The sequence below is a fragment of the Panthera leo genome, chromosome E2 (assembly GCF_018350215.1).
Source record: "Panthera leo isolate Ple1 chromosome E2, P.leo_Ple1_pat1.1, whole genome shotgun sequence".
In the NCBI taxonomy this organism is placed as follows: domain Eukaryota; kingdom Metazoa; phylum Chordata; class Mammalia; order Carnivora; family Felidae; genus Panthera; species Panthera leo.
In genome coordinates, this window is record NC_056693.1 from 22887199 (window position 1) to 22905707 (window position 18509).

The 18509-nt window shown below is 50.5% G+C and overlaps 1 protein-coding gene across 4 annotated transcripts; it reads left to right on the forward strand.

Moving 5' to 3' along the window:
• Positions 1 to 8546: 8546 nt before the first annotated feature.
• CE2H19orf12 (chromosome E2 C19orf12 homolog) lies at positions 8547 to 18261 on the forward strand. Of its 4 annotated transcripts, XM_042918581.1 has the most exons (4): positions 8725 to 8919; positions 10220 to 10476; positions 13654 to 13823; positions 17198 to 18261. In XM_042918581.1, the coding sequence occupies exons 3-4, from the start codon at positions 13664 to 13666 to the stop codon at positions 17461 to 17463; spliced, it is 426 nt and encodes a 141-aa protein (XP_042774515.1). In that variant the 5' UTR covers positions 8725 to 8919; positions 10220 to 10476; positions 13654 to 13663; the 3' UTR covers positions 17464 to 18261. The 4 variants fall into 4 exon arrangements, with proteins under 4 accessions (XP_042774516.1, XP_042774515.1, XP_042774514.1 ...); XM_042918580.1 differs by lacking the exon at positions 10220 to 10476; XM_042918579.1 differs by lacking the exons at positions 8725 to 8919; positions 10220 to 10476 and adding an exon at positions 10004 to 10148.
• Positions 18262 to 18509: the final 248 nt, after the last annotated feature.

Sequence of the window (18509 nt, forward strand, 5' to 3'; positions counted from 1 at the left end):
AAGAAGTCCACTGCTTAGCGGTGAGGATGCTCAGACAGCCCTGTGGAGCAGCCGAGGTGTCAAGGAACTGAGGCCCCCTTGCCGAGAGCCATGTAAATGTGTTCTGGTGGAAGCCCATCCTCCAGCCCCAGTCAAGCCTTCAAATGACTGCAGTCTCAGGACAGAGCCCAGGCTAGAACTGCCCAGCTAAAGCATGTCCAAATTCTTGACCCACAGAAACCGTGAGATGTATTAGACCTTCACTGTTGTCTGAGGCCACTAAGTTTTGAAGTAACCTGTTATGCAGCAATAATCACAGACAAGGCGAAGTTGGAGCTGTTCCTTAATCCAACTGCTGACATTTCCTTGGTCTGATACACATTTTAGAAAAGGAGCTTCAGAAAATGTTACATTGTTAAAAGTTGCAACCTTAGGGGTGTGCTCACTTTGCAAATGCAACTTGAGAGATGCCCCTTAACCTCTAGCTCCTTGCCAGGACATTGCTACCCCTGAGCCCCTCCTACATAGATTCTGGAGCTTTCACTGCAAGAAAAGCAGGCTAACAAAGTGAGAGCCTTGACCGTCTAGTTTATTCCCACAACCAAGGTGGACAGCAAGAGTTGGCTATCTGGCTCAGAGGAAGCGAAGCTGGGATCTGTCTGGGAGGAGACCTTTCCTTTGCACACAGTGCGTCCTGCTCGGGGCTGAATTACCTCAATAATAAAGGAAAGGAAGACTTCATGCTATGTAAATAAACCCCAAATTCGGCCATTATTCATTTTTATTGAAATGGCATGCAAATTACTTAAACTTAGCAGAAAGCAGCCCGGTGAAAACAAGGGGCATCGGCGGCCGGTCACATTCGTTGCAAATCCACACACACGACGTTCCACTAGCCCTTAATTACTTGCCCGTGCACACCAGCGGGGCTGCGCCCTTTGTCTGCTCGCTTTGCTGGCGGTGCTAGCGACTGGGACTCCCTCCCTCGCCCGGAGCAGATGGGCCCAGGGCCTTTGTTTTCCGGGTGAAGCAACGCGGCCGCCCCGCAAGCCTGGCCTCCGGGGCTGCCTGAGCAGGGGTCCCCGCAAGCCTGGCCCCCGGGACTGCCCAGCCGGGGTCCCCGCTGAGGTCTCTGCGCTCTCTGCGCTCCCTGCGCCGTGGCCTTCCCCTGATTGTCTGCCGCATTATTGGAAGCCTCTTTGCTCCCATTGTGTGGGCGCTGTAATCTCTGAGGTTCCTGGAGTTATTTTGAGGAGCTTACTTGAGAGCAATCCCTTGGCTCGCTCAGATCACTCTCCACGCTGCCGGCTCTGGCAGAGCGGCCACCATGCGCGGGCCTCTGATCCCCAGGACTGGCCTGGTGTGCCGCAGGCCGTGCTGCCCACCGACCTGGGCTGGCTCCTGCCTGGGGCTCCGCTAGCAAAGCTGATGGCGACTGAAAAAGAAAATCCTGCAGTGAGGATTTCGACCAAGGAAGGGGCAGCAAGTACTTAAGCCCAGACACCTGCTGGAAGCTGGGAGGTGGCCGAAGGAGGGAACCCCTGGTAGAAAGGGCTATTGGGGGGTAGTGGGTGTCCTCTCCGCATCACTGAATTCCTGACCCACGGAAATTGCCAGAGATGATACAGGTTTATCTCCCCCGACCTTCACCCAGAAGTCCCCGTTATCAGGGCCTGAGTACTGAGGTGAACAGAACATCATTAACTGCGCTCCTCCTCCCTCACCCCCCTCCAGTGGATAAGCATCCATGGGATCAGAGGGTATCTGCTTTCATAGCAGAGAAGCCGCTTGCGGAAAGGAATGTATGCCAATGGGATCCCTTTTTCCACTGGTTTCCATCCTGAAGTCAGGCACATGCTCCCCCAAGGCAACTGAAATTTTGCAGTGGATGGCCAGCTGTGGGTTAGGAATGGGGATAGGGAGAAGCTGAGACCCCAGGTAGTGCCAATGCTGCTGTGAATTCCAAGGCACCCCTCTTTTGGGAGCTCCAGCTATGGGATTATTTTCGTGTTGGAGAATTCCAGGGCCATTCTCCTCTCTTACTTTCTCCATATTCATAACTTCTCTGTTTTACCCCCCTCAGCCTCTCCCTGCCTTCCAAGGCACTCAGCACCTTCCACAGCAGTAGCCTCCATCCTGTCCCTGCCATGAGAACAGAGGCCTAGAGGCCAGGAAGTTTGGGGTTTTGTGCTGATTCTGTGACTAACAGTGTAACCATGGAGAGTCCTTTCCCCTCTCTATTTCTTGGGGAGCCTAAGAAATCATCTGGAGACCAGGGCGCCTAGAAGATTTGAACTCTCTCTAAAGGCTGTGACTGGGGGGCCTCCACTTTTCCCAGGGCCCAGGAGATGTCCCCCACATCAGTAGTTCTGGACTCTAAGCTGAGAGTGTGTTTCACCAGGGACGTGTGGAAATGGTGGCTAGTCTCAGAGCTGGTTCTCACAGGGCTGGAGTGCTGTGGGTAGGTATTTGGGAACTTTTCATGGTCCTTAAATCCTTTCATTGTGGAGAGGTCCACTGGGCTTAAAGTTAGATTTAATGTCCAAGATTTGAGGACAATCCTTTTCCTGGAGGCTGTGACTTCCTGGCAGCTAAGATCATTGTGGTGGAATCAATGAACATGCTTCCAGATCCCGGCCTGGCCTCCAACAGCTGGGGGTCTGAGGCCAGTGAAGTAACCAGGAAAAAGTCCTGCCTCCCCCTCCCCTCCGCTCTTCTCCCCTCTGGGCTGCCATCCGAAATAGGATATTACTTAACTGAACTGTGCTTGAAGCTTCAAGGTCTCTATTGTATTCTAACATTATTTACTCCTTCTCAAAATATTGTTTATTGGGTTCATTTAATTCAAGGGCTCTAGGTATTTCTTCAGCAGTAATAAAAAAAAATCAGTGCTAGGCACTGAATGGTGTGCCTACCCCCACCCCCAACCCCCAATTCATGTTGAAGCCTGAAACCCCAGTGTGACTGTCTTTGGGGAGGAGCCTATAAGGAGGTAATTAAGGTTCAGTGAGGTCTTAAGGTTGGAGCCCTGATGTGATAGGATTAGTGTTCTCATAAGAAGAGACACCAGAGACTTGGATCTCCGCTCCCTACCACAAACACAAAGAAGAGGCCATCGCCAAGGTGGAAGGCCTGCAAACCAAAAGATCTCTGAATGAAACCTGCCTTCCCAGCACCCTGATCTTGGGCTCACAGGCTCCAGAACTGTGGGGCATGTCGTGTAAATCCCCCAGTCTTTGGTAACTTGTTACGGCAGTCTGAGCAGACTAAAGCATGTGTGGATACGACAATGTATCTGACATGTTGAAGAAACTCTGTGTACCAGAAACTGACAACAGACACACAAACGCCAGGGGTCACTTAGTCACAGTCTGTACTGCAGCAAAACAACCTCCCCAAACCCTCCAAACCATCCACATTCTGCCACGGAACAAAAGCCCAAACACATCAACGTTTAAAACAAAACCCAAAAAACAACAAAAGCAGCATTAAAGTAAAAACTACTTGGGAGAAAGAATTTCCATCCTATGAGCAATTTGAAATAAAAACTTCAGACTCATAATAGTGACTCTACCATCATTTTCTGTAATAAAACATCTATTATAACAGATATGGCAATACAATAAAAGTCCTATTGTTCCGGAAACTGTATTATAACTGAAACAGGATAATTATAGAAATACTTGCATGAGAATTGCATGTTCAACAGAACCATTGAAAATCACTCTTCTCACACTGAAAATAAGTCTTCCAGGTACAGAGAACTCTTCAGTGAGATCTGAAATAGAAGGCAAGGTGGCCTTTTTTTTTTTTCAAATCTTTTATAGCAGCATAACCTTCCAAAGCCCCCTCAGGGCCATCTGTAACATGTCTCCAAGGGCCCACCTGGCTCTGAGTTCCATACTTTATTTGGAAAACTAAAATCTGATGGTAGATTTTGAAGTAGGGCATCTCTCTATTCTTTCCACAGACAGATTTTAGGGTGAATCTCAGTTCTATCAAGTTCATTTTGTAAATTCTAACTTAGAATTTCTAGCTTCTAGAGCAGCGGACCCCTGGAACATTCTGCAGAGATCCAATCGTTTTTGAAGGCACTGCTGGCACTGCGGCTCTCCCAGCCTTGTGGTTGACACGGGGGCTCTTGGCTCTGTTCCTCCTGAAGTCCTCACAGCAGCCCTTCGGTGTTGAGAGCAAGGATTCTTCTCATTTAGTAGCTGAGGAACCTGGGAACTGTCTGGATGGGAGCAGGGGCAGGGGATTTGTCTGGAAACTGCATTTGCACCGTAAGCACGCTGTTTTTCCTTAGCTTGCCTATTTATTTGATGTGGCTTTGGGGAAACTGACAAAAATTACAGAGGAGTAGGAGGCCAGAGGGCCTGTGAGCCATCCCTTGTCACCTGACTGCTGACTTCTGATGCTCCCTCCCCGTAACTTGGCACTTGCAGGGCTGGAAACTGGAGGAAATTCACAGAACCATGATGGTGGCTGAGGGACCAAGGGAGTGTGCAGGGAGGAAATAACAACAACAACAACAACAACAACAACAATAAACATACTCAGCACCATGGCAAATAAGTAGACAGGTGCTGAGTGATGACTGAAGGGACATGATAGCCATCTACAGATATCTGAAGGATGTAAACACCAAGGAAGAAGATGAATTAATTATTTAGAGGCACAGTGATGAAGCTCCGGACCAGCTCCATTACCAGCCCCCAAACCACCTTGCCCACAACAGTCCTTTCAGAATTAAGCTCCCCCAAGACCAAAGACAGGCAGCTTGATGGTCCCTCTGCACACAACAACTGTGATACAAGGCATGGGCCGAGCCTCCTACTTTCATTGTGCCAGCATGTACCATGTGTGTACTCAGATGCTTATCATCACGGCTGCCATTTGTTGAATACCTGGTGTTTTGCGTTGAATTGTGTCACCCCGAAGACTTTGTAGTCCTACCCCCGAAACTTGTAAATGTGACCTTATTTGAAAATAGAGTCTTTGAAGATGTCATCAAGTTCAGATGAGATCTTTAGGGTGGGCCTTTAATCCAATATGAAGAGGGAAGTTGGGACACAGGCACAGACACACAGGGAGAATGCCACGTGATGACAGATGCAGGGCACAGCTGCAAACCCACGAATGCCAAGGGCTGACAGCCACACCAGAAGCTGGGAAGAGGCCAGGAGTGATGTCCCCCACAGACTTCAGAGGGAGCTTGGACCTGCCCACATGTTGGACTGCTCTCCGAAACGGAGACAATAAATTTCTGTTTTAAGACACCCACTTTGTGGTGCTTTGTTATAGGGCCCTACCTGCTACAGCAGTGTGATGAATATTTCCCATATGAAAGGAATGGCTTGCATCTTAGGGAGAAGGCTGGGGGCAAGGGATACCCCCTCCATCCCAAGGGCCAAGGAAGGAAGGGTGTCCTAGGCCCACCATATGGGGTTGGAATCCCTCCTGACCCAAAACCCTGGCTCTATGGTTGCAAGTCTGGATCAAGATCCCTGGGAATCCCTAAGCACAAGACTGTGGAGCCTCCTTAGAGGTAATCTAAAATAGAAAGAAGGCTCAGTTGGTGGAGCATGTGACTCTTGATCTCGGGGTTGAGTTCAAGCTCCATGTTGGGTGTAGAGATCACTTAAAAAACATAAGAAATAAAAATTAAAAATGAATAAAAAACAAAAAGAACACTGTAAGATTTTAGTGTTCAAAATGACATCAAGTTTACTCATATGCTTTGATTAAGAGGTTGCAGGGGTTTATGTGTGTGTGACCTGTATATGGAATTGTCCAGCTCTGGGTCTGGGTTTTTTTTATCCTGAAAAAGCCATAAAAGGTAGGAGCTAGCTAACTCGAACTCTAGAAAAGTTGGGGTGGGGGGAAAGGTGCTGACTTCAGGGGGCCCCATGGCCTTCAGGCTGCACTCCTTCACATCCATCCCTTGCCCTCTACCCCATTTTAGATGGACCTTGCACCTTGCACCTTCCTCAAGCCCAGAGAGTCCTCCTGGGGATCGTGTCTCCCTTTGGCCCCTGATTCAGGATCTCTGACTCTCTGGCTTAGGGACATTTCTCCCTCCCCTCAGTGGTCATGGAGACAGCCCAGCAACCTTGGGGAGCCAAAGATGCTAAGTTAACATTTGGTGAATGTGTGGATCATAGTCTGAAGCTGGCTTTATGAATGCAGACCAGCATGCTTTGGGATTCTTGCACCCTTCTGGAAAATGGTGGATTGTGAAGGCATGGGGTGGAATCAGATTTCCTGCCTCTCTGGGCACATGAGGCTCACATTTGGGACTCTGGAGATGTTTTTCGCGAGAATAATCTTGATCCCTATACATTTCCTCCTTTACTCTTCAGTAGTATCCTATGGGACAGGGACTATCATTGTTGTCATTTCCCAAATGAGGAAACTGAGGCATAGAGAAGTTGAATGACTTTCCCAAGGTCACCCAGCCAGATCTTAGGACTGTAAGCATTATGAGAGCACTATCTGTATGCTGGGCCAGGGCACAGTCACCATGATGGCGACGCTGCTGTGCACCTCCTTCACAGGACCGACTCTACAGGAGGCCCAGCTGACACTATGAGACTGTGGAATCATCTGTTACATTTATGGGCTTCTGTGTGTGCACCCACTCATACCAGAATGAAGGTGCCAGGTTGCTGATAGGTGCAATGTTTGCGGGACTTCTTACAGTTCACCTTCTCTTCTCAAGAGGGTCCTGACCTTGAAGTTTCTTTCCCTTCCAGCATCTTTCCTGCCTACCAGTACTCCCCTTACCACCTCTGGGGAAGGAGTCAGCAGCCCAATTCTTTAATGAGCCACCAGAGGGAGCTGCCTGCAGAGAAACTAGAGAATCTCCCCCAGGTAGGGGCCTGGAGATGATTGAGCTATTCTTAGCCTCAGTTAACTTTCATTGTTGAATGTCACCCAAACTCAACAAAAGCTCCTACTCAGAAATGGATGGATTTCACTGTGGCCAGGGAACCCTGGTTAATGCTCAAGGCCCTTTCTCACAGGAGGACAGAAGGGAAACGGAAGTAACAAAAATGATGATAGTTATAGAGTATAAAGTTTCAATTCTGCAAGATAAATACATGCTAGGAATCCATGCAGCATACTGCCTACAGCTGATAATATTGTATCATACACTAAATGTATACTAAAGAGGGTAAATCTTATGTTAAGTGTTCTCAACTCTCTCTCTCTCTCTCTCTCTCTCTCTCTCTCACACACACACACACACACACACACACACACACACACGATAATAGTAATAATAAAGAGAGTGGGAAAAAACTTCTGAAGTTTGATATGTTTATGGTATAGATTGTGATGATGGTCTCACAGGTATATGCTTATCCCCCAACTCGTTGGCTTATATACCTTAATACGTACAGCTTTTTTAAGTCAGCAAATATATATACCTTTTTTTTAAACATCTTATTGGGGCATGTATATACTATAGTATATATGTCTGTTTAAATATATGGTATATATATATATATATATATGCATATGTGTTTATATCTGTGTGTGTACATACATGGTATTTATATGTGTATATATGCGTGTATATATGTGGTATATACATATGTGTGTACTTTCCCACTCAAAAGAGGAAAAAGAAGAAAAGGAAACAAGATGACCGGTGGTGTAAAAGAGGCCCATCCTCCGGGTGTCTACAGTACCCTGGAAAGCCAGGCTAAGTGCTGGGTTCAGCAAGGTCTTCGAGCCAGGTGGACCCAGGTTAGAGTCTGAACCCTGACACACCCTACCTGGGTGGCCTTGGGCAGACCCACCTCTCCATGCCTGGCTTCTCCTATCTGTAATATGGCAGTGGCAACCATGCCTAGGTGACAGGACTACTGCCAGGATTAAGTGGTATAGTCCACGGAAAGCCACCAGAGCCTTTTTCAGATTTGAAATGGTTCAAGGCCAGCCCTTGTGAGCACGTGTGTAGGAGCACGGGGGTGGGGGAGGGGGTGGGGGGAATCTCCTCCATACTCTCTGGAAAGTATCCCCTGCACCCCCTCCCCACCTCTGCCCCCTCCCAACAGTCTCCCCAACCTCAGCTTTGTCCTAGAAGCTGGAGTCCCCTTCCCTTGGAACCCTGGGAGTAAATCGAGCGCTTAGCCTTTCAACCCCCCAGACCCAGAGGCGTCTGGTGCCAGCACCGGCCTCCAGCTTATGTTGGACTTTGGCCCATACATTCACCGAACATTAATTTAGTACCTTTGGCTTCCCGTGGTTGCTGGGCTTCCCGTGGTTCCCATGATCGCTGAGGGGAGGGAGGATAGTCCCTAGGCCTGAGGGTCAGAGATCCTGAATCAAAGGTCAAAGGGAAAGAGGATCCCAGGAGGCCTTTCCGGGCTTGAGGGAGTTGCAAGGTGCCAAGCGCATCTAAAACGTGTGCGGGCTGGGGTAGAGGACAGGGGATGGACGCGCTGGAGCGCAGCTTGGGGACCACGGTGACTTCAGCCTGCACGGCCCAGCCTGTCGGAGGCCTGGGCCCGGAGGAGGAGGAGGGGCGCCGCCTGCGCCCTCGGGCTCCGCGGCGAGCCTGGGCCCGGCCGGCTGCGGGAGCGCGGCGCTACGCGGCGCCGGGGTGAGTGGCGGCCGGAAGGCCCCCCTTGCGGGCGAGCCGGAAGGCGGGAGGGCGGAGCCCGGGCCGCCGCGGGTGCCGGGGGACGCTCGGCGGCGCGGGACTCGGGTCGCGCGGGTCTGGGGCTCCCGGCGGCGACGCGGGCGGCGGGCCGCCTCCCAGCGGGGGGAAGGGCCTCCGTGCGCCGGCGTCGCGCGGGGTGAGGCCGGGCGCCCAGGAGGTGGGGCCGGGAGGCCTGCGGGCTGCCGGGCCTAGCCTGTCACGTTGCTAGGGTATTCATTTTCCATATGAAGACACTGAGGCACGGAGAGGCTGACGTCACATCAGAAGTAAGCAGTAGCAGCCGAGCTGGGTTTAGAACCCGGGCTGCCAGACTTGGGGGTGGGGGCTCGTACGCAGCGGTGCGCCACGCAGTGACCCGGGTTTGTGTGTTTGTGTGACCTCCTCAGTTACCCACGTGTATGTGTCCTCCTCAGTAAGCCGGTGGGTGGGTATCACCCTCCTCAGTGTCCCAGGTGCGTGGGGGGGGGGGGGGCAGGATGGAGTCCTAGTTAGGATACCGGGTGAGTCAGCACCCCTGGACTCGCCCAATGGGGAATGTTTAGAGATGACCCGAATGGATGTCAATGATTTAGGAGGGGCGAATTAGTTTGGTGAGGACAGGTGGCTTCTTTAGCCTTGAAAAAAGGAAACAGACTTTGAGAGGCTGCACAGCGGCCTGTTCATGGGCCAGGTAGGTAGGTAGGTAGGTAGGTAAGGTCACTCTCCCCGGGCCTGTGACAGAGAGAAGGCAGTACCTGCTTTGCTTTGGCCTCCTTGGTACAAGAAGATAGGCCAGGGCGGCTTGCTCTCTTGATGTTTTTTTTTCTTTTTTTTTTTTTTTTAAGTTTATTTATTTATTTTGAAAGAGAAAGAGCATGAGCGGTGGAGGGGAAGAGGGAAAGGGCGCGTCAGAGAATCCCAAGCAGGCTCTGCACTGACAGTGTGAAGCCCCACTGGGGGCTGGAACTCAGGAACCGCCAGATCATGACCCGAGCCGAAGTCAAGAGCTGGACGCTTGCCCACAGAGCCACCCAGGCGCCCTGCTCTTTCGATTTTTTACAAGAAATCTGAAATCAGATGTATGTGAAATCAGATCTCTTAATACTGGCAACCAGCTGAGTTTTTAAAAAGTCTATGGGCGGGGCGCCTGGGTGGCTCAGTCAGTTAAGCGGCCGACTTCGGCTCAGGTCTGGATCTCCCGGTCCGTGAGTTCGAGCCCCGCGTCGGGCTCTGTGCTGACAGCTCAGAGCCTGGAGCCTGTTTCGGATTCTGTGTCTCCCTCTCTCTGACCCTCCCCCGTTCATGCTCTGTCTTTCTCTGTCTCAAAAATAAATAAACGTTAAAAAAAAAAATTAAAAAAAAAGTCTATGAGCTAATCTGACAATGCTGCTGGGATCCAGGAGTAACCCTGGCCCCAGGGCATACAGAGGTGGGAAGACCAGGTTTACAGGAGCCAGTGCACACAGTGGAAGTTGATGACTTCCAACAGACAAGAAGAAAGTACTGAAGATTGCAGGTGAGCAAGATCTCTGTCTGAGTCCTTAGGGGCTTGCTTTTCTAATTTTTTGTTTTTTGTTTTTTAAACAGGGTGCATGGAGGTCTATGTTAGCGCTGAAGCCCCCCTCTCTCTCCTGTCTCACAATCTGGTCCGTCTCAAAAAGCCGCGCTGCAGTCTCAGGGATGGGCTCATCTCCCTCTTTCCCAGAACCTTGCTGTAATCAGCAGACCAGCCTGGTGCGTGGAGAAAACCAGGGCTGCAAGTTGGCATTTGCCTTCCCTGTGGCTGGCAGATGGGCTTTCTGTGACCAGAACCTGTTTTGTGGACAAATCCGATTCTGAAATAGGTGTGATATGGGAGGGGAGGCCCCATTCCCACTCTCTGAGGTCTGTCCCCATCAGAGTACTCTTCCTCCCTCCTCCCTCCTTCCTCGCTTCCCTGTTGCTTACAGACAAAGGCAAGCTTGGAGTGGGAGAAGGAGCAGGACTGCTTCCTCCCTCAATCTGGCAAGCCTGGAGAAGTCAGGAGGCTGAGCTTTTTAGCAAGGAGTCAGGAGATGGGGTTACAAACCTTTCTTCCACAAGAGTCTATTGATGCTCTAGCTTCTAAAATGATTCCTGCAAGGAAATTAAGCCAGCTTTCTCTTGGATTGAGGCAGCCACAGTGCCACTGCTTTCTGTGGTGTAGAGCTATTGAGCCCAGCCAGAGTTGGGCCACTTCTTCCCCTGCCCTCCCACACACCGTGACACCTGCTGGTCCTCCAGTTCTGCAGAGCCCTGGGCCTGTGCCTTGTGCTGGTCTGCCTGGGCAAAGTGGAGGTTGAGAACAGCACTTGCACAATGATGCCTTATGAGCCCCTGTGGGTTTATGTAAAGTCAATCAGAGCAGGTCGGAAGCTAGGGTTTTTTTGATGGACAATAGAGCGTGATGTGGCTGTTTCCTGCCTCGTTTACATGTGTTTTCTTGCTGTGCAGAAACGGTTTCGAGAGTGCAGATCATAATGCTGCAGAAAACCTGTTTTAGGAGTGGTGTCTGGGCAGAGTGCACTGGCCAGGAGGCCAGCCTTGCAGACCACCCTTGGGGTCTTCATGTGCCCGGAAATGGGAAGCTCACTGCAGCTTCCAGAGGCGCTTTCCTAGGACGGGAGCTTTGTCTCCCTTTCCCTAGCATAATTGACTGATAAAAAGCTAGATATAAACCAGATATAAAGTATACAATGATTAGACATTCTACAGGAGGGTTTTTAGCTTTTTGAAAGGCTTGACCATGAAATTAAATGCCTTTGGTTATCAATATTTGAAATAAATGAGCATTTGAAATAAAACTCATTTTGTTTTCATAGCTTCACAGGACCATGGCTACTGGGTGAATCAAGTCCCACCCTCCATCCCCTCATGTTGTAGTGACTTCTGCTGTGTGCAGTCCCTTAGCTCTTGTAATGCTATTTTACTCTTGTGACACTTGTGAGTGGACAAGTCTTGACCCTCAAGTGGGCTGCCTTCCAGGGAGGAGAAGGCAGCATGTACTCTGCGAGAGGCTGCCAGTAGTGAGCAAAGGTGCCTGGAAGCTGGGAGGTGCCTTGATGGGTCCAGGACACACGCAGCCAAAGCAGGAACGGGCATCCTGACTTCTCCTCCAGTCCCTCGAGCGGCCCTTCAGGGCCTGCCCCTCATTGCCTCTATACCCCACTTGGTCAAACAGACGCATTCGGGGGATGCTTGTTTGCAGTTTCTGAACTTGAGGACTAAGTAAGAGATGTCAGATGTCCCGGGTCATGCTCTCTTAGGGTCTTGCTGTCCAAAGTGGGGTTAGAAGACCAGCTGGAGGCTTGTTCGAAATGCACAATCTCAGCCCACTCCTACTGGCTGTACTTAGCAAGGTCGTCAGTGGTTCCTGTGCACTGTGGAGAATCACTGATCTCAAGAATATTGCAGGGACCAGAGCACAGGAGACTTCTTACCTCTCTGGGGACTGCACAGAAGTTCTGAAACCTGACTGTGGTGATCCAGCAGGCCCACACACTTCGTTCTAAGGGCTCAAATTGCTCTCCCAGGATTGGGAGGGTAATTTTACATTAGAGGCTGGTTCTGGATTATCCTTGGGTCAAAAAGAAGATGTAACCAAAAGATATTGAGCAACAGGGTCTGCCCCAAACTTTGCAAGTTCCTTTAGCAACATTCCTTTAGCAAATGTGTCAGCCCTGAGTGAAAACGGGAGTGATGGAAAGGAAGTGCCCACTGAGTCTTGGGTTCAGCTGAAGCGGGAAGGAGAAGCACCAGCTCGGGCCGCTTTGATTTTAGCCCCCAGCCCAGGCAGGTGGCCCATCAGTGTAGTGGCTCTCCATTCATGCCCACCCTGGGTCAGAGCCCACCCTGCCCTTGCCCTGCCTGCCTGCCAGTTTCCCCCAGTATGGCAAACAATTTCCTGACCTCAGAGAAGTTTTCTAAGGTCATTGTTCCAAAGGCCCATCTGTCTCTGTCCAAACATATGCAACCCCCTGGAATTCTTTGGTTTATTTTATTCTCCGATTGTTTCATATTACCATGTCATCCTGTCTCTGTCTTTGATACCCCACATGCAGAACTGGTTTGGGTTTAGGAGTGGTGTGTGTCAGTAACAGAATGTCCATTTATTTATTTTTTACATTATATTTATTTTTAAGAGAGAGAGAGAGAGGCACAGCACAAGTGGGGGAGGGGCAGAGAGAGAGGGAGACACAGAATGGGAAGCAGGCTCCAGGCTCTGAGCTGTCGGCACAGAGCCTGATGCGGGGCTCGAACTCACAAACCGTGAGATCATAACCTGAGCCCAAGTCAGACGCTTAACCAACTGAGCCACCCAGGCGCCCCCAGAATGTCCATTTAGAGCCATCATGTCTCAGGGCCTGCAGTATTCCAGACTCACACTGGCCACTTTGCATCCATTCTACTTATACCTTTCAAGAATCCAGCTTGTAGGTGGTTTGTCTCCATATTACAGGTGAGGAATGTGACGGTCTGCTCAGGGTCATGCAGCGGGCAAGTGCGGGCACAAAGCCGGTGTGGTCTCACAGCCCAACACTTTCCCCTTTACTGGCTTGGCGTGAGCTCAGTTGCACTGTCACACAAAAGAGGACTCGAGGCCAGGACTTTCTGCACCCTGCCAGGCTTTGCACACTGGGGATGCCTGAGCCAGCAGGACGGTCGCTGATGCAAGAGAGGTCAGTCTTGCCTCACTTGTGGTGAACCGGTAGAGCCTGCAGTTGCGGTTGCTCCTTAATCTGTCCTAAGTCAGAAGTTAAGCAGAGAGAAGAGAAGACCTTTCACCCATTCTGCTGATTCTGTTTGCTTGTTAACTAAATGCTACCCTGCTTTGTCTGTGACAACTTTTCACGTGACGGAGTGCTGTCGGTCGTGCGTGTGGTGGAGCTACTGTTCTCTACTGAAAAATGAGGACTCTTCCTCAAAACTCTAGGGAGAGTAACATTTGGGTGGAAATACACTGACACCCATTGAAAGTCTCCCTCTGAAATGCTTCCTTTGAGGCTTGCCGAGATGCCCGTCGTGGTAGGAGACATCATGAAGCTGCTCTGCTCCATTTCCGAGGAGAGGAAAATGAAGGCGGCCGTCAAGCACTCTGGGAGGGGCGCCCTGGTCACAGGGGCCGTGGCCTTCGTCGGGGGCCTGGTTGGAGGCCCACCCGGACTAGCTGTTGGTAAGCGTGAATCCCTTGCAGGGGCAGCCAGCCTGGTGGTGTTGTGAAAAAGGCCTTTGAGACCACGGAGACCTCATAAAGGTCTCTGTCCCGTGTGAGATGTTCAGTCAAGTTGCTTCTGTGAAATGATCTCTGTGTACATAATGTATCCTATTGAAAACGCAGCTTCTGAGTGTGAATGTCTCAGAAGTGCAGGGCGTTCTTGGAAATGGCATGTGTCATGCAGACCTGGGGGATGCCTCTCCCCGCAGGGGTGTGTCCTAGAGTCCGAAGATATCGGGGTGTCCTGGGTCCCTTGGATAGTCTCCTAACCCCGTCACCATTGCATATCACTGCAGAAGGGAACCAGGGAGGAGGCTGGGACTTGCTGAGCACCTGCTAGGAGCACATGCTGTCTGGCCATTTTACATAAGCCCATTCAGAGAGACTGCCCCATTCTGAAAGCAAACAATCTAATGCAGAAACAGCAATAAACTATGCTAGAGTGGCCATCCCTGCCCCTTTCTTTTGCCACCTGCTTCTATTTGAGAGCCAGTTTCTGGCAATGAATGGAGGTTTGGCTGATTTTCCCATCATTCCTTGGAGATAGGATGAGGTTGCTTCCTTTGGCTTAGGAATAGGAAGGAAGAATTCCTGTGTGGCCTGAACTGTGGGCTAGGGTGGCATTAGTGAGCTGGCTGCTGTGTGGGCCTGACTTGAGGAGGGGCTGGATTATGCCTCCCTTGAGGTGCCTCAGATGGACCCTGAAACATAGGAGCATTGGCTAAAGACATGGTCTGCTGCATTGGGCTCAGTGAATCCTTAACTGAATGCCTGCCTTGTGCTGGGGAGGCTGTGCTGGGGACATCGGAGAGCTCAGAGTCTGGTGGAAATCCTGTCTGTACACGAGTATAGGCTGGAGAGGTGACTGTGTGTCTGCCAGGTTGGCTTCTGTTTCCCAGCTCCCCAGCATGGCTTCCTGCTCTGTTCTGCCTTTCTATAGCAGGATGGGCATATCCGAGGACATTTCATGAAGCTGAGATCACACTGGGGAGTAAATCAGCATGTGGGTGGCCCCAGACCTTCCACATGTACATTTCCCTTTCCAAACTGTGAATTAGTGAGTCCTGACTTCAGCTTCTCACCATCCAACAAGCAGCCAGTGAGGGCGGAGACCAGGCCATTGCCTCTTTCCTCAGCGACATTCTGTATCTTTGTCCCACCCCATCTAGTGCACTCAGGGGCGGTCTTGATAGGATCGTTTATCATATAGCTGTTCTCAGATGCCATTGTGGGAGCATATATTTTATTCAGATTATGTAAAAGCTGGTGGAGAACAGGATGTCTGCAAAGAGAACCCGGGGGATTCGCTACTTGCAGCCCCTGCTCGTGGGCGGGAGTATCATTTTACCCAGAAAACAAAGGAATTTTCTCTTCTCCAAAGAGTTAGTAATTTGCTGGTCGATATTCCTGGCGACTTTTTGCATTAAGTGCTGCTCTAAATCAAATATTGATGTTCTCATAAAGGTTTAGTGCAGATGTGTGCAACTCTTGTCGACTCTAAGCACTTCACGGGTGTCATGGGGAAAAGTTCAGTAAAACTTGTAAATTACTGATTTTCCCTCCCCAGAATCCTCCCTGCCTTAGGAGCAGAAGGGGAGCCTGTCCAGGGGCAGTGCTGAGGCTCCAGGACTCTATGTTGGCCTGGTCTCTGTCTCAGGGGAGGGTGTGCTTCTTGAGAGGGTGCAGGTTTACGGAGTGTGTGTAGGGTCCAGCCTACATACGGGTCCTCCCTGGCCCGGGGCTGTATTCTTTCAGATAAACCTCTTATTTGGGAGCAGTAGTAGATGTACAGAGAAGTTGGCAGGACCATGCAGAGAATTCCTGTATATCCCTCACCCGGTTTGTGTTCCCCTAACATTAACGTCTTGTATTACAATGGTACGTTTGTCAAAACTAAGAAGCCAACACTGATACCTGACTATTAGCTATTCTCCAGACTTTATTTGGATTTTGGCAGTTTTTGCATTAATGAACTTTTCCTGTCCCCAAATCCAGCTCAAGATATCACACTGCATTTAATCCTCATGTCTCCTTAGTCTCCCCTGGTCTGTGACGGTTTCTCAGACTTTGCTTGTCTTTCACAGCCTGGGTAGCTTTGAGGAATATTGGTCAGGTATTTGTAGAATGCCTCTCCGTTTGGGTCTGCCTGATGAGTTTCTCGTGATTAGCCTGGGGTTATGGACCATGGAAGGAGGTGGTGTGCCTATTTCATAGTGCCATTTCAGGGACACGTGACACCCACAGGGCCTCCCTGGTGACACCCACCTTGCTCACCTGGTTAAGGTGGTATTTGCCAGGTTTCTCCACTGTGAAGTTACCGTTTCCCATTTCCATGCTCTGCTCTACTCGTTGGAAGAGAGTTGTCATGTCCAGCTAGCTGGGCTGCATATTTTAAATACCTGATCATTGATATTTGAAAATCATGGGACCTTTTGAAGATACAAATCTAGCATTCTGTGCAGTACCAATGGGTTGGCAAGGGGTGGCCACGGCCCATTTAGACAGGGAAACAGCTCCCTGTCACCCACAGGCTCACCCAGCCTTCCTCATTCCTCTCAGCCCCCTGCCTGGCCCCTGAAGGCACTAGGGTTTGAGACCTCTGCCCCAGGGTGCCTTTCTGTAACAAGCCTGCATCCCACTTGGTTAGACAGGACTTTCCGTTGACATAAGGGCATCAAGTCCCCAAATCGTGCGCCTTAAATTTGATCATAAATTTACATTTAAAAACACTGATTATGCCCTTTTGGGGCTGCTGAAAAAGAAATAGTTGAGTAAGTTAAATCTGATATTTATCATCATACAGCTCTGGAGGGGTTGCATTAAAAATAGTTGTTTCAAGAGTAAAGGTCTCCTTATCTGTCCCCAGGGTCCTTTAAGCACATGATTTCACTAGAAATTTCCAAAGTGCAGGGGCAAAGAGCATATTAGACACTCAATGGAGAAAACTCTGCCTCACCACTGAGATAATTCTCCTTGAAAATGCACTTGATCCCAGCTCTCTCCTTTCAGATGAGGGAGATTTTTGTGGGAAGCATGGGAGCCTTTGGCCCCTGGAAAAGATTGTAGTTAGCACAGCTATGAGGTGGGAGACGCTTCGTGCAGAGCTTAAGGAAGGGCATGCTTGGGTGTCAATTATACGGACCCAAATGGACTAAAGACCACATAAACCTCTGCCCCCCGCACTGTGGGGTAGAGCGGGCACAGAGCCGAGCCCGTTCTGGCCCTCCCTGAATGTGCCTACTCGTCATGGTGGTGAACGTGCTCTCTGCAAGAACCTGAGACCGTCATTTACGATTACGGCCCAACTAATTAAGCCTTCCCTTGTTTTCTAGGGGGGGCCGTCGGGGGTCTATTAGGTGCATGGATGACAAGCGGACAGTTTAAGCCAATTCCTCAGATCCTAATGGAGCTGCCACCCGCTGAGCAGCAAAAGCTCTTTAATCAAGCCACCGCCATCGTCAGGCACCTGGAGTGGATGGACGCCGTGCAGCTGACCACGCTGGTCATGGGCAGTGAGGCCCTGCAGCAGCAGCTGCTGGCGATGCTGGTGAACTATGTCACCAAGGAGCTCCAGGCCGAAGTTCAGTACGATGACTAGGTCGTTCCTCCTGGGACGCAGGGGTCTCGTGTACGTGATTCAGACCCACAGAAGGGGACAGGGGGTTTGGGAAAGCCCCACATCATCAGTGTGTTACCTTGCGTGGAATGAAAGCTGCTGGAGAGGTTACTGCGGCGCGGTATCATGCTCTGGAGATTATTTATGAAGATGTCGTGTTTTGGGGTCACGCGCACTAATATGCACTGACCACCCTGTGGCTGGAAGGCTGGTGAAGAGCGACATCAGTGACAGCTTTCCGGGTCCACTGTTACTCACAAGGCAGTGTGGCGGAAGGCCCTTGTGTTCCACCTCCCCACCTGTGAAGGAGTCCTGTCCTAAGCACCTGTTAGAGGACGCCTGTCCTAAGCACCTGTTACGGGACCTGTTCCTCCCCTGGGGCCCTGGGTCTCAGGACCTGGGAGCTGGCCCATGAGGGAATCACATTTCCCTCATGTGCCCCTTCCCTGGCCAGTGACTTCCAAGTGTCCCTTCCACGGAGGGGCGGTCGGCATGTTGAGTGAAGCCACAACATCAAGGCCCCCAGCCCTTCTCCCACGTGGCATACCTGGGCTCTCACCGTCCCAGGGGCTTACTCTCCCCATCTGAAAAGTCATGGTAGTTCTTGAGGTTTGCTTTTCAAATTAAGTACTTTCAGTAAAAAGTGTTGCTCTTTCTGGATTGATAGAATCTAGGAAATGCGTCCACCCTAAATTCTCCCTTAATACTATATTCACTTTGTTTTCGGAACCGTAACTTGACTAGGTGTTATCAAATTGCAATAAATGTTTTCTGAACAGGCCTCTTCTCACATATTTTGTGTAAAGCATTTCTAACACCTGGAGTGCAAGGGAATGCTGGATTTGTGGCTCTAAAGGATGACAGAAGCCTCCCAAGTCCAGTGCTTGAGACCCAGTTTTCCAGGTTTCCTGCTTCAGCCTCCCTGTGCTGCCATGTGTGCACCCTGCCCTGAGCCTCCCCTACTCCCCTGGCACCTGCAGAATGCCTCTTAGGTCTCCAGGCCCTGGGCAGGACAGCAACTTGGGGCT

Coding starts and splice junctions, on each gene's coding strand:
- CE2H19orf12 (XM_042918579.1), top strand. CDS start 10,108: ATGACTTCCAACAGACAAGAAGAAAGTACTGAAGATTGCAG. Junction 10,149..13,653: donor GAAAGTACTGAAGATTGCAG/GTGAGCAAGATC, acceptor GCTTCCTTTGAG/GCTTGCCGAGATGCCCGTCG. Junction 13,824..17,197: donor CCCACCCGGACTAGCTGTTG/GTAAGCGTGAAT, acceptor CTTGTTTTCTAG/GGGGGGCCGTCGGGGGTCTA.